This window comes from Patagioenas fasciata, chromosome Z, assembly GCF_037038585.1.
Source record: "Patagioenas fasciata isolate bPatFas1 chromosome Z, bPatFas1.hap1, whole genome shotgun sequence".
In the NCBI taxonomy this organism is placed as follows: domain Eukaryota; kingdom Metazoa; phylum Chordata; class Aves; order Columbiformes; family Columbidae; genus Patagioenas; species Patagioenas fasciata.
In genome coordinates, this window is record NC_092560.1 from 65,951,587 (window position 1) to 65,965,924 (window position 14,338).

General features: G+C 44.6%; 1 protein-coding gene across 10 annotated transcripts in view; it reads left to right on the forward strand.

The window, feature by feature from the left end:
- Positions 1–14,338, forward strand: part of PDZD2 (PDZ domain containing 2) — a 203,301-nt gene that overhangs the window by 144,465 nt on the left and 44,498 nt on the right. For 8 of the 10 annotated variants that reach the window (XM_071802550.1, XM_071802551.1, XM_065861791.2 and 5 more), the window contains 3 exons: positions 5,007–5,149; positions 5,810–5,942; positions 8,022–8,186. The exons of 1 other annotated variant lie outside the window; for it this stretch is intronic. In XM_071802550.1, the coding sequence (XP_071658651.1) occupies positions 5,007–5,149; positions 5,810–5,942; positions 8,022–8,186 (441 nt within the window). The remainder of the gene's footprint in view (positions 1–5,006; positions 5,150–5,809; positions 5,943–8,021; positions 8,187–14,338) is intronic. One more of the 10 variants, XM_071802555.1, reaches the window with a different exon arrangement.

A 14,338-nucleotide genomic window follows, 5' to 3' on the forward strand; every position in this document is an offset into this window, starting at 1 on the left:
TGCACTTGGAGCAGGCAGAAGGCGAGCTTCCCCACGTCGCGCTGGCAGCCTGCTCCCTTTGTGATCTGCAGCACGCTAGTTTGTTCCAGATGTGGGCTCCCTCCGAACAGAGGCTGCCTGATGTACAGTGGCTTCACGGTGGAGAAAGATGTCCGGGGGGGTGGACCCACTTGGAGCTGCCAGCTGTATTCTCTGTTCTCGCGGTTGGTTACATAAGATGGCCTTTTTTTTTTCTTGCGATTAATCCAAGTAGAATATTTATATTGCCTTTGAAAACATTTTAATTATTCCTAGCTTAGGCACTTCGAAGTTGATCAGCTTCACATGGAAAAGTCTGTTCCAAAGGTCTGCCTGCTCCAAAGAGCCAAGTTAGGAGGAAAGTTGAGTCACCTAAGAGTGATGTAACTGTAGAGAACAAAAATTAACCATTAGTCCAATGCAGCCTGACTTGACCACTTGTTTTTCTTAGTGCTGTAGGAGTGTTAACAGAAGTGAAGTCAAAAAATGTAGGGCTGCAATGGGCTTCAAGAGGTGACTTGGTCTAATCGAGTCATAGAATAGTTTGGGTTGGAAGGGACCTTCAAAACTCATCCCGTCCAACCTGCCTGCCATGAGCAGGGACATCTTCAACTGGATCAGGTTGCTCAGAGCCCCATCCAGCCTGGCCTGGGGTGTCTCGTGGGATGGGGCATCGACCACCTCTCTGGGCCAGTGTTTTACCACCCGAATTGTTAAAAAAATTCTTCCTCATGTCCAGATTGAATCTCTCCTCTTCCAGTTTAAAACTATTACCCCTTGCCCTATCACAACAGGCCCTGCTAAAAAGTCTGTTTGCATCTTTCTTACGGGCTCCTTTTAAACACTGAAAGGCCACAATAAGGTTTCCCTGCAGCCTTCTCTTCTCCAGGCTGAACAACCCCAGCTCTCCCAGCCTGTCCTCACAGCAGAGCTGTTCCAGCCCTCTGATCATTTCTGTGGCTCCTCTGGCCCCTCTCCAACAGGTCCATGTCTTTCCTGTGCTGAGGGCTCCAGAGCTGGACACAGGACTCCAGGTGGGGTCTCACCAGAGCAGAGGGGCAGAAGGGTTGTCCTCTCCTCCTCTGAGTCCAGCTTCAGCAAATATTCACCCGTCATGCCTGTAAAACCCATTCACAGAGGGTAGTCTACTGTCCGTTTGTGCAGACAGGTCTGCTGCTGCTCTGGGTTAACAAGGAAAGTCCATGGGTTGGATCTGAGCAGAGTTAACATTTTCTCCCAGGAGATTGGGAACAAATCTCTTAAGGAAAATTTTGTTTTCTTATTCTGTTGACACTCACAAAGCAAGAATGGATGTCATTCTGAGTGTCCATCTTGGCCAAATCTCAGGGGGAATGCATGAAGTTTTGTGGATTGTGATACACAGGTGGTCATCCCATGTTACCTAGTGAGCCCTTTGCACGTAGGTTCTCCAGTGCTCAGCTTTGTTATTGTGATGTGCCTTTGTTTAAGGGATATGGGTTGGTCTTCTTACTTTTAAGTGTGACTAGAGCTGGGTATTGCCTAGGCACTGTCTGGAACAGGAGCTGGCAGTGCCCTTCTCTCTGTCCTTGCCAAGTATGCATGGAGTTTGAGATACCTGGCTGGACCAGCATCAGCCCACCTCTGTGCTTTAGGCATGAAAGGCTTTTGCAGTGAGAGCCGTGGGTGCACGTGTGCGGATTTATTGTGTCATTTGTGAACAAAGCCAGGGGGATTATTCTGAGTCATTTATAAATTGAGCTATGAGAATTATTCTGAGAGGATAGAAAAGTTCTAGATGTTAATAGGAATAAGAGACTGACAGCAGCCAATCAGCAACCAGAATTGTGCAGTTGATCAGGGGAGAGTGGTCAGCAGTTAAACGTGTCCTCCTCTGGGCAGGGATTGTGCAGGCCCCAGGGACAGTGACATCAGACCTGCACACTGCCAAATCTAACTACACTTGGAGTTTCCCTTGGGTACTCTAAGTCTCTGGAGTGGAGTGAATACACCAAAATCCTAGCTTTCCTTTAAAGACTAAGTGATCTTGTAATCTTCTTGTTTATGAAGGAAAGTTTGAGAATATGATCCTTTCAAAAATTTCAAAATTAAGGACATGCATCACTCTGCTTGTTTTAAAATTTATTATTTTAAAGTGTGTTGTCACATCTGGGAATTTCCAGTAACTCAAGGAAACTCATTTTAGGTTAAGTTTAAATACATTTACAAATGCTTGGAATTGGCATAGAGCTTTACTATTAAAGCTCTCCTATAGATGGAGTTGCATAAGATGCACATTCAAAGCAGCAGCATTTCCTAGCTGGCTGTGAAGTATCCCGTGCTGCTCTGTGCAACAGAGATAGCAGCTTTGTGGGGAGGGGGAAGGGGCTTCTGCTGAACACACCTTTTCTCCAAGAGGCGTCAAGCAAAGGATAGCAATCTGCTTTTTAATACTTAGCTTTCAAAATCTTGGGTTGACATGCCTTGGAGGGAGGTGTATATTGGTGGGGGCATTTGCTTTGCAGCACGTGGTTAAATGAAGAGCTATGAATGTTTTATGAAGAAGAGGCAAAGAACAGTGAGGGGATCTGATTTCCAGTCAACACCAAATTGCTTATTCCCAGTGAAATACATGGCCAGTGGGGACTCAAGGGACAGCCTTTTCACAGCTGATGGTGACCGTGTCGTTTGAAAATGAGTGAAAAAAAGATGTGTTTGGGTGTGTGCCATATGGTTTCCTTGTCTTTATTGTGGCTGTGTTCTGCTGTCCATGTTCGGACTCAGTAACACTTTACTTTGCAAGTGCCTTTTATTTCAGTCGGAGTTCAAGAGGAATAAGATGGTGCTTGCATTGACAGCAGAGAGTCTTGCCATTTGGTACCATTAACTGATTTGCTGTGTAACTGAATATTTGAGAGCAGGCCAGTTAAGAAATTTGCTTTGGTGTTTTGGTTGTGTTTTTTTTGTTTTGGTTTGGTTTTTTTTTTTTTTTGTTTGTTTGTTTGTTTTAAATAATAAGATGCATGATAGTGAGGAGCGCTGAGGAACTCAAGTTGGGCACTGCACATCGTGGGCCTTTGCATAACTCACATTCCAAAAAGCTTTTGCAAATCATGAAATGCCATTTTATGACTGCATTGTTAAACTTTGTTGGAGGGACTTCTTCCAAACTAGATATAACAATGGGAGGCTCGCAGTAGCATCTTGTGAGGAGAATGGACAGTCATCATTTCAGCCTGGGCTTGGTTGTGGGTGGCAGAGAGATTATATTTCTCAGTTATACTGTTTTCATTATGGGTGCAAGGTACTTGATAGCAATAAAACCTGTCTGCAGCATTTTCATGTAGTAGGTCAGTTCTGGTTTTTAAGTAGGTAAATATAGTTGACTCCTGCCCCTGCATTTAACGTGGCATCTCATGTATCACTCTAACTTATCTCAAAGTACTGTCTGTCCTGACATGTCCTGTTATTCAGCAGGAGACTGGGCTTTTATCGATGTGCTGAGGATCCCAGTTAAACCTGTTGGGATGTTGCCCATGTGCATGACTTTCAAGTTAACAAATTACCCACAGGTGTATAGGTTTTCAGGCCCAGACTTTTGGGTTACCTCTTAAGACACCTGGTTTGGTTTTCCTGTTTCTCCTACCTTTGGTTTAGGGGCTGTGTAATATTAGTATTATTTTTCACTTTGTTCTTACATGTTGGTGTAGATACTGACCTCTTTGTTCCTGTATCTGAAAAACGCATCTTGCATTGCATTTGAAAGCTTCAGGGTATGGTGCCAGTGATCTTATAAAGAAAGCACATTTTCTTCACTTAATAAAGGCTTTGATAAACAATGTTTGCCTAAAATCCTTGGATTGCTGCCACAATCCTTGGGTTTGCCAATATATTTAGTGGTTCCCCTTCTCAGAAACAAGCAGCAATTTCTACATGCTCTTCACAGTTTGGCATGAAATTTTAATCATCTTTGCTACTTGGGTGTTTGTGCACCGTGAGAATGTTGCTGTGTGCAGAACAGACCAGGTCGGAAATAGCTGAACTGGTGTCTGGTGACTACAACACATGGCCTAAATATTGCCTCCAAATATTGCATTTTGCTGCCTTGCAAGCTTGAAAACTTCCTAGGGTTTCTTGTAATTCTGTTGTCTTGGTTCTTCCCCTCTCCGAGGAAGTCCTGGCAATCCCATTACATGTCTTGCTTCCTTGTTTTTTTCTCTTACCTTTTTTGCTCTGCTGGTATCTGCCACAATTGTGTTTCCTTGTGCCTAGTCCTTACAGTAGGACTTATGGGAAGCAGTGTTTATTTTGCGTTTTTGTATTGCTCTGGAGTTTGTAAAGCACTTTTTGGATTAATATTTACAACAATAAAAAACGTGTTCTAAACATCACTTATTACCTTGCTTATATTGAAATGTTATTCTCTGCGGTGGGTAAATTATTATTTACAGTCTGTACAACAGCTGTACAATAAGAAATATTTGATTGGCAGCTGATAATTTGAAGCTGGTGTTTTCTTTCCTGTGTCTTAAATCCTTCAAAGCCCTCCGGAGGGGGAAAACGCTGCCGTGTGATGCCAGTCCGGTCTCTGCTGCAATAGCAGCTGCGCTACCTGGTGTTCAGGGTCCCCCTTGAACAAGGTCTTGCTCCTCCGCAGCACCGCACAGCTCACCCTTGAGTTTTGGCAAAGGGATTTGAGGCCGCTGGTTGCTTCAGGAAGGATCAGGGTGTTGGGAGCAGCACCTCTGCGTGGCTCAGAGACGCTGCAAACAGCCCTGCAAGGAAACCTCTGCGTGGTGACCCTGCTCTGTCCTGCCTCCTCCTCTCTGCCTCCTTCGCTTGGACCACAACTAACACAGCAAAGCTCAGCAAAAGCACCTGTATAGCTTGAGTTATGCAGATGTATGGTGACGGGCAGCAAGCTGCTAAATAGCTACTTCCTGTACCCTCCCAGCCCTCTCTCAGTGTCCAAATCCAAATTCAAGGACTCTCTACACGTTTTCTCTCAGCGAGAAGGTTGCCGCATATGGAGGATGCGCATCATGAAGGGGACGGACGGGCTGGGAATCCAGATAACAGGAGGCAGAGGGTCGAAGCGGTCTCCTCACAGCATCATTATCACACACGTGGAGGAAGGCGGTTCCGCACACAGGTGAGGTGACAACGGTGCCTTTGGGAGTGGGAGTGATGGAACATCCATGGCCATCCCTGTTAGCCAGACCCAGCAGACAGGCGTGGGGGTTTTGCCCTTTCCTGAGGGTGGGAATGAGGCATTTTTAGCTTAAAAACCTGTTTTGTTGATGGGTTCCTGAAGCCCCTTTCAGTATCTTTAGCCCAAAGTACAGCCAGATCAAAAGCCTGGTTGGTGATGAAGTATAACTCAAGGAGCCTGATGGCTTTTGGGGCTTTATTCCCAAGTCCCTTTTTGGAAAATGGGACTTCCCCGTGGGATTGGCAGTGGCTGAGTGTGGGTTATGCACCCTGGGGTTCTTACTGCCAGCTCTGGCCCTGCTCCTTGGTAGGGGAGAACTGGAGCTCACTGCTGCTCCCTGGTCATCTTCAGTGGGGCACAGAGAAGGTTTGAGGGGCTCAACCCTGCAAAGAGGATGAGATGGCTCTGGTTGTCACAATGATTTCCTGGGGGCACCTTTCTGAGCCGCTTTTTTTGGGCAAATGACACTGCACTGATCAACGCAAGCTTAGCATCAGCTAGGTCACTTGTCTATGCCTCCACATCCCACCGCATGCCACCAGAGCCCAGCACTGGGGAAGGACCACCCTGCAGCTCCGTGTTCCCTCTGTGTTTCTGCAGGGACGGCAGGCTGACAGCAGGCGACGAGCTCCTCATGATCAATGGTCAGTCACTGGTTGGGCTGTCCCACCAGGACGCCGTGTCTCTCCTCCGCTCAGCCGCTGGCCTGGTGCAGCTGGTGGTTGCCAGCAAGGTACAGTCCTCTCCTTGGTGGTCTCCTGAACATACACCCACAAGAGTTCATGCACATGCTGCATGGAAGTGGCATATTTTTGAGAGGGAGTCACATGTGTACATTTGCTCTCCTAAATTTAATGCACAGCTATGGGAAATATATCAGTAGCTTCCATAAATCTGTGGCAAATCAGCAGGGTATAGACCAACTTAATGATTTGCTTGTATTTGCTTGTGTTTGTTCAGTGTGCAAATGAGTCTGTATTTATTCATGCAGACATTACTTAAGATTTGGCCAAAACCATTTTCTTAAAATGTATGCTAAATAAAGCAGGCTGTTCTCAGCCTCTTCTGCTTCCTGCCTGCATACCCTCCGTAGCTCTCATCTCATGCTGTATCTGTGTGCCTGAGGTCTCTTGATGATGATCTCTTGGCTTGAGTTCCTTACTTTGTCCTTGTTAATAGCTTGGAGTGAAGCTCTTGCAGATAAAGGAGCATGAAATTTCAGGGAAATGAGAGTGGAACTCATTTGTCAGTTGGGTTCTTCATTCTGTGGTCATCACAGGAGAGATGGAGGGGATATTACACAAGATTTTTTTTCTTCTGTTTAAGAAAATCCTGCCCACCCCTGTTTGCTCTCCTCCCTGGACCGCAGCATGCAGCTCTGCTGCTTGGGTTGATCCAGGCATTTGGTGAGCAGCTGCTTGGGGTCTTAAAGAAGGACCTGCCCGCAGGTGGGGGCCATCAGTGCCATTGGGGTGGTGGCAGGAACATCTTGGGCCAAAGGAACTGCTCATAAAACTGCATTCCCAGGTGGAGCATGCTGTGTCAGCAGGCCACCGTATCAGTATTTTTAACATTTTTCTTAGGTTGATCTTCAGGTTCCCTCAGTCAACCTGAGACAGATTTCTGTTGGTTTCATCTCTGGATGCTCTTATGGCTTCGCGGAATGCTCTATGCTCATATTTTTCAAGCAGACTCTGTATCCCACCATGTTCGAAGAGTCTTCCTATATGTTCTCTAAAGTTTCAGTCAGACAGTGAAGTTAATTGAAGACCTTCCATAGGCTCACAGCCTGGTGTTAGCCACACCAGTGTTTAATCTGGAAACAGCATGCTTTTACCTGAAGTATAGGTACATTTAGTGTTTTGTTTAGACAATTGGACTCTCTGCCAAACCACAAAGCCATAGCCTGCATAAATTTCACCTTGAAATTATTCACTCATTCATGTGATGATTGCATCAAAATAATACTCGTGAATAAGCTTGCAGCATAAAACTTCACGTTCCTGATCAGGCTTTGAATCTGTTTGGCCTGCACTGTGTGCATTGGGACAGTTTTCGTGTCCCCGGGAGAGGGACTTGGAAAGGCAAGCGGTGGGGAACCCAGCCTGAGCTGTGTTTCAGGCAGTCTCAGAAAAGGTGTAAATCAGTGAAGTGTTCCCCAGCAGCTCTCTCTGAGCATTATTTGTTGGAATGGGAACACAGCCTCACAATTTGGCCAGGTGAGCCCTCTGGGCACAGGATTTGTTCTAAAAGCAATAAAATGTGAATCTGTCTGGCCGCTCCTTTTGGTTGACGCACGTTTGCCTCATGAAAATTGTGCCAGAGGCTGGAAACAGATCCTGAAGTGTCAAAACTGAGTTGATAGAGGATTGGTGGGTCAGTTTTCATTTTGTTCTTGTAAGTAAGGTTGTCAGTGTTTTATTCTTCTACATGTAGATAGAGAAACATGCGAAGGGAACATCCGCAGCGAGGCTGGGATGCAATGAAATGAGTAATGAGGTCTGTAAACTCTTGAGTGTGCTTGCAGTGACATTTAATGAACTCAAAGTGGGGAGGAGTGGGCTGCTGGGGAAGCGTTTATTTTAAATTCTCATTTATGAAATCTAAATGTTTTAGATGTGTGTTGGCCTGTGTTTATTATATATGCACTTTAAAACCAGGTCTGCTTTTTATAACTGGACAATTAAAGTTGGAACACGTGAAAGTGTGTACTGAGGGGAGCCTTCACTGAGCAGGTGAAACAGAGAAATTTCACCATGACTTTGGTGGTTTTCTGCATGCAAAGTAACATATTTTGTTGTCTCTCGGGTAGGAATCTGCTGAAGGGGATTTTCTGAAGTACCCATCTACCAGTTTGCCAGACTTACTTAGCACGTGCTCAGTCCAAGACTCTGTCTCTTGCACTGACAATAAGGAAAACGAAGAACCAGAAGAGGATGTGAAGGGAGTGAATGTATCTCCTGAAAAACTGGTCGCTGTAAGTGTGGCTTTGGTGTGACGTTTTCACTCCTCTCCCTTGATGCCTGTTTGCATCTCTCACGTTCTCCTGCAGCCTGACATGGAGAAGGTCCTTGGGGTGGGGCAAACAAAGCAGCAGCACACGGAGCAGGAGCTCTTGCGTCCTCCAAGCAATCACGGTTTTGTTTTTCTCTCTGCCGTTGGATTGTTTTCCACCCACTTCCACTGCTTTTGTTGGATATGGTGCAAAGCGTCTCTCAGTGCTTATGTGGTAACACGCTCTTCTTTCCCCTCCTTTTGTAACTAAACTCCTTTAACTGTTTATGATCCAAGTCTCCAAGTTTTTATTTGCTGTGTTGAAGCCAACAGACACTTTTAGGGGGAGGGATATTAATTTCTGGCTGTGAACTGTAACTAAAGTTCTGCTGAATAAATCCTGCCAGTTGATAATCTCACTTGCGTTCCCTTCAGGGCTGCATTAAGCAGAGATTTAAGTGGATTATTATTATTTATTTGTAATGTAGCATCTCTCTGAAACTTCATTGGTGTTCTGAGCCTGTGTTGTATTGTACAGACAAAGAATAAAATGATGTTTGCTACTCTAAAGAGCTTGGAGGCTGATTTTCCAGCAAGGAAAAGCAGGTAGATTCTCTTGAAGCTTTTATTTTTTTTATTTTATCTTCTTGTCTTTTTTCCCCCTATTTTCTGCAGCAATTATAATAAATCTCTTAAACCTTTGAATGGCTCAGATGCGATACTGGTTTGGGGATTTTTTTTTTTATTTTGTATTCTTATACTTCGTCTTTTCTGAGCAAAAGACAAGTCTCACGTTGTAGTCCAGCTGGTGCTGTTCTTCATACCTGCCTGTTCTCTTTGACTTTCTTTGAGTCTATGCTTATAACAGTCCTCGCTCTCACACATCTCTTTACTGTGACAAGTTTTGTTATTTCTGCAATGTCTTCTCTTCTGTGTGCCAGCGTGCCTTTCTGGGGGGACGAAGGGAAAAACAAATAAATGAGGGATGCTTAGCGTGCTTACGATGATGTAGTGTTAGTGTGCTAACTTGAGTGGGCACCTAAGCATTCTTTTGGCCATTGAAATACTTTACATTCTTCCATATATCATGTTTCAAATTCTGGTAATTTTTCGTGAGGGTGTAAGTGAGCAGCGCTTAAACATAAAAACCAGTTTTGCCAAAACTTAATTTTATGTGGCTTCAGGATGCATCTCCCCAGCGTTCCAGTGATTATTTTGGCACACCTCAGGGGCTATTTGCCACCGTTTTGCTCCTGACTTGCCAGCAAGGCTCTGTCTGCTTTTCAGCGATGGCTTTTTTTTTTTAATCAGGTGTTTCCTTTTCAGATTAATATAATGCTAGGGAAAACTCGAGGTAGCTGAGGTTCACACCACCATGAAGACCCAGCTCCATGAGCCTGCCCAGAACCCCTCAGCGTGGACCTGGGTTTGGAGCCTTCCCCGGTGTCCGTCCCAGTGCTGCCCAGTGGTGACAGCCTGATGGAGAGCCAGTTTGATGTGCTGGCCTGTCTGGCACTCTCACCCCTGACGGCAATAGCTCTGTGCTTTCATAGTGCATCCCTGGGAGATGGAGGGGAAATCACAGAAATCTTAGTACAATGAACACATTAGAAGAATAGTAAGAAGTTGTGTTTTTTTTTTTCTTTTCTCTGTTTCTATTAACTTTTTGTTGGAGGGGCTGTAATTCAGAGGGATTTTATAAGCTGCTGGTGACTCTCAGGACCTCTTCTTTTTTCGCTTGGGTTGCATATGAAACCCTTCCTCTTCTAAACCAAATTGTACGATATTTTTGCATTCCTCACGTAATTGCCGTCTCAGCCTCAGGAGTGCAGACGGGGCTCTCTGCAACCTGGCGCGAGCATTCTGTACCACGTAGGCTCCTCGTCTGCCCCCATCAGATCAGGGCAGCCTGAGCTGAGCTGGGCTGTGCAAATCCTGCGTGCCGCCAGGCGGGACAGGTACGGTAAATGTATGGAAAAGATAAACTTCACACATGGCTTTCTTCCACCTGGCAAGATGAGGGGGATCTTTCCATAGCAAAGCTTAGAAGCTGATTTCAAGGTCACTATGAACATGAAACATGACCTGATTTTATTTAACTCTGTGTGTGTGTGTGTATATATATATATATATATGCACCTATATAGTTATATAGATTACTGCAAATTGCTTTGGAAAATTCTGATTTTTTGCTGCTCCCACTCTCTTGATGATACTCACATATCTTCTCTTTCTCTTATGTATATTCCATTATATTTGTACTGTAGGTAAGGGATGACAGTGTGACTGATGCTTAAAGCAAGAACTAAGCTGGACCATTTTTAATCAGTACAAATATAATCATTTTAGACTTCCAGGGTGGGTCGTACTCCACATGCGGACCAGGTAACTGAGACTGTGGTCTCAGTTTAAGCATCAGACCTCCTAGATTTGAAACTGATTTTCAACCCAACGCTGGCCAGGAGTTACCCTTCTCACCAGTTTCTCTCCTCTGACAAGAGATAAATGAATTTTCTTGTTGACTGTGCAGGACTTTATAGAGACTTACGGATGCTGTCAGGTGTGGGGTGGTTAGGTAACAAAAAGTAATTCAGAGTGATTTATCACCTGCTGAGGTTTCACTGTCCCTTTGCTGACCAGCACACTGCATATCTAATTCTCGAGCAAGTGTAGAAGATAGTACAAAGCTTGCAGGAGCTCTTAGGGTTGTCTAAGGTCTTCTTTCATCAACTTTGCTGTGAATCTATTTCAGTGCTGCATATTCTGAACCATTATTTATAGACTTGATGGACTTGCTGTTAATGTCTGATTGCTTAAAGGCTGAACCAGGCACAAAACATAATCACTTTGAACTAGGGTATATATTCAAATCTCCATCCTTGCAGTGTTTCGGAACTCAGCTGGACCAGGCCTTAAGCAACCTCATCTAAGTTGTCTCTGCTTTGAGATGGTGGCTGGACCTGAGGTTCCCAAAGGTCCCTTCCAACCTGGCTTAGTCTACATTTCTGTGAAAAGATATTAAAAAAAAAATAAAAATTAAATCTCATGGGGATGTATGTTAAAAATTTTCCCTGTGAGAAAGTTCTTTAAAACTCTTAAATTCTGCTCCAGCATTTCCAGCCAGGGAAATATAATCTGAGCTAATCAGCTTCCCCAGGACACAGCAGGAGAGTTCAGTGACACTTCAAAATTATAATTTAAGAGAAGTATCACTTATAACTCTTACTGAAAAGTCCACTTGTTGTGCTTCATTAATAAAAATTATGTAATAGAATTAAATTGGAGCTCTGTTTTTACACAGTCTCCTCATGTAAAGCCCAATTTAACATGAAACATCCTTAGAGTTGTGACTTCAGTAAAACTTGTGCTGCCAGGCAGGAGAAGGATTACCTTAATATCCTTAAAGTGCATTTCTTTTAGAGCTAGTTTGGCCGAAATGTTCCTTAACTTCAGATACAAAATACTGGGCCACAGAGCCATATTGTGTTAAATTGCTCTGAGGCACTTTGGGAGATTTTAAACTCCCCCTGCCCCAATCCATATTTTTGCCATGTGCAGTTGACATGCTATTTTAAACTATCATTATTTATGTGCAAATGAAATAGGATGATATGACAGTATTTTCCTTTGACAATTTATTTTTATCTCTAATTCACTTTTCCTAGTATTTCTGTTGCTTGAAGTTGAATCTGTCACTCTATCGCTGGCTGAGCAACCTGGGAAATGATCTCTAAAGAGAAAAGAAGTTGGCCAAGAATTTGCAAAGTGGTTGATTTGGGATCCCCAGGCAGAGACATGTACCATTCTTAGTTGCTTCAAAGTTTTTTGCTGTTGGTTCTGCTGGTGCTATGTTGTTCGATATATGATGATCTGAGTACTTTATTTTTGAAGTGTTTGACTTCAGTGACCAGCTTCATATTAATGGGCTGAAATTTCAAAACGTTACTAAATACAAGGAAAGGATGTTAGCCTCAGCAGGTCTGGATCTGTAGTTGCTGGAGGCAAGGAGGAAAGCCTGGGGACCGTTCCCTTATACTTTGCTTTATCTCATGCTCTCCGCTGGGTATCTGCTGCTCGTGATGCCAGAGGCAGGACCCTGAGCCAAGTCTATTCCATGCGGAATAGAATTTTACAAAAGAGGATTTTGTTATTTGGGCAAGGAGGTCGTTGTTATCCCTAACTGTTGGCGAGGAGCTGGGGAGGCAGGTGATTTGCCTCCCTGTGCCCAAACTGACCACACGGGTGAGCCCTGGAGAAGCAACTGCTGGCAGCATCCCCACCTGCATGATCCTCTGCTGTGAGACAGCAAAACCTTTTTCCTCATGTTTAATTGTTTTGTGTTGACCTGGTGTTCGTGATGTGTACCTTCACTTGAGCTGTGGCCATGACCCACAAAGGCCTTGATCCTCCTACAAGTAACAGAAACAGGATGTCTCCAGTTAAAAGTTTCTTGCATGAGCTGGATTTCCTTATCCCTGCCCAAAACTACTTGTGTTTTTTGCAAGGCATGCAGCTGTAAGTGGATAAATAAGCCTGTTCTGTGAATATGCAGAAATGCATGTTTACCTCCCCTTCCTCCCCATTTTTATATTTTATCTGAGCCATAGGGCTGCTTAGTTCTTTTCTGTCATGAGTCTTTCTATCTTACTGGGGAATCCATATGTAATTACCTGTAGCCATGCAAGCACAATAAGGAAGAGGATAACAATGCCATAAGTTTAAAAACGCTCTTGGGGTCAAAAGTTCTTCTGGAAACACTGGGAGAGAATTTCAGAGAAAGCATTAGCATTGAGAAGGAACAGGAAGCATAACTCAGCAATTAAATGTGTGCCGAGTGCAGAGAGAAACGCTCATTACTTGGAGGACTTGAGTGTTCATTCCCATTAGGGCGCTGTAGTCTCAAAAGAGTTTGCTGAAACCCGACTCACTCCTCAAACTGCACTGCATGGCTGGAAAAAAAGAGCAAGAAAGTGCTTTTGCTGTCAGAAATCTGCTTTGCACTGAAACACTTTACTTGATGGGGAAAGAAGACAAAGCGGCTGCTGTGAGGTGAGGTCGTGGCCAGCCCTTGTCCTAGGGAAAGGTTTAATGACTCCTCTTCATGTTGAGGGCTGGAATAGTTTGCAGATTCTGCCTCTTGCCACATTGCCCTTGGAAGGGGCAGGTGAGGGCAGGGTCCAGCCACACAACTGGAGCTGCTGCTTGGCTGTAAATGCTGCATTTGATGGAAGTCTGGCAGCATGGTACCTTCCTGAGCTACAGTCCTGTCCAGCATATCCATGGGTCTGTGCCTGTGCAGTGCCCTTCACTCGTGCTGTAGCCGAACAAACACATGGGGTCCTACAATGACTCCAGAGAACTGGGGAAATGCAAGGTTTTAGACTAAATGTAGTTAGGGATTTGGGGAAGACAAAATGACAAAATATTTGGGGACCAAACCTTGTTCGCCTAATGTGACTGTTCTTCTTGTGTTGTTTCCAGAATCTGAATCACATCAAATCAAGCAATTGCAATTCATCTTATTGCCGGGGGGATGTTCAGTGGTGGGCCGGTGGTGGTGGTGTGGCACTGACAAGGGCTTGGGGTAGGTGTGGGCATGCATCGCATAAGTTTGGGAAGGAGGAAGAGTGATGAAAGGCCCCTAGAGGGGCAGTGTCATTGAATTACTGTTTTTCACACGTTCTGAAATTCACCTGTCAAGGAGACATTAGTGTGAATGTGTTCTTCGGGTCAGGAGAGAGCTTCTCAGCAGCAATTGCATCCTTCCCTGTGCCTGGTTCCTGGCCCTTCTGGGACACTTTCTGCTGCCTCTGGATTAAAGGCAAGCCCAGAGAAAACTGTTTCACCTGGAGGCCGGTACTCTGAAGGGTTCCCTGTAGATGTGATGCAGGGTACAAACTGTGAAATATCTCCTCTTGCTGGGGCTGTTGGAAGATAACCTTTTTGACTTGACCATAAATACCAGTGTAGACAATGCCCAGGGTTATAATTTTTGCTCTTCTGTGTGATCCATTTGAAAGCCAAGTCAGCAGAGTAATAAAAACACAAGTTTATCTACAGTGCAGGTTCTGCATGGTCTTTGTTTTTGTGAATGAGAGTTTTTCCCATAATGCAACAGATACAGTACAGCCTGTC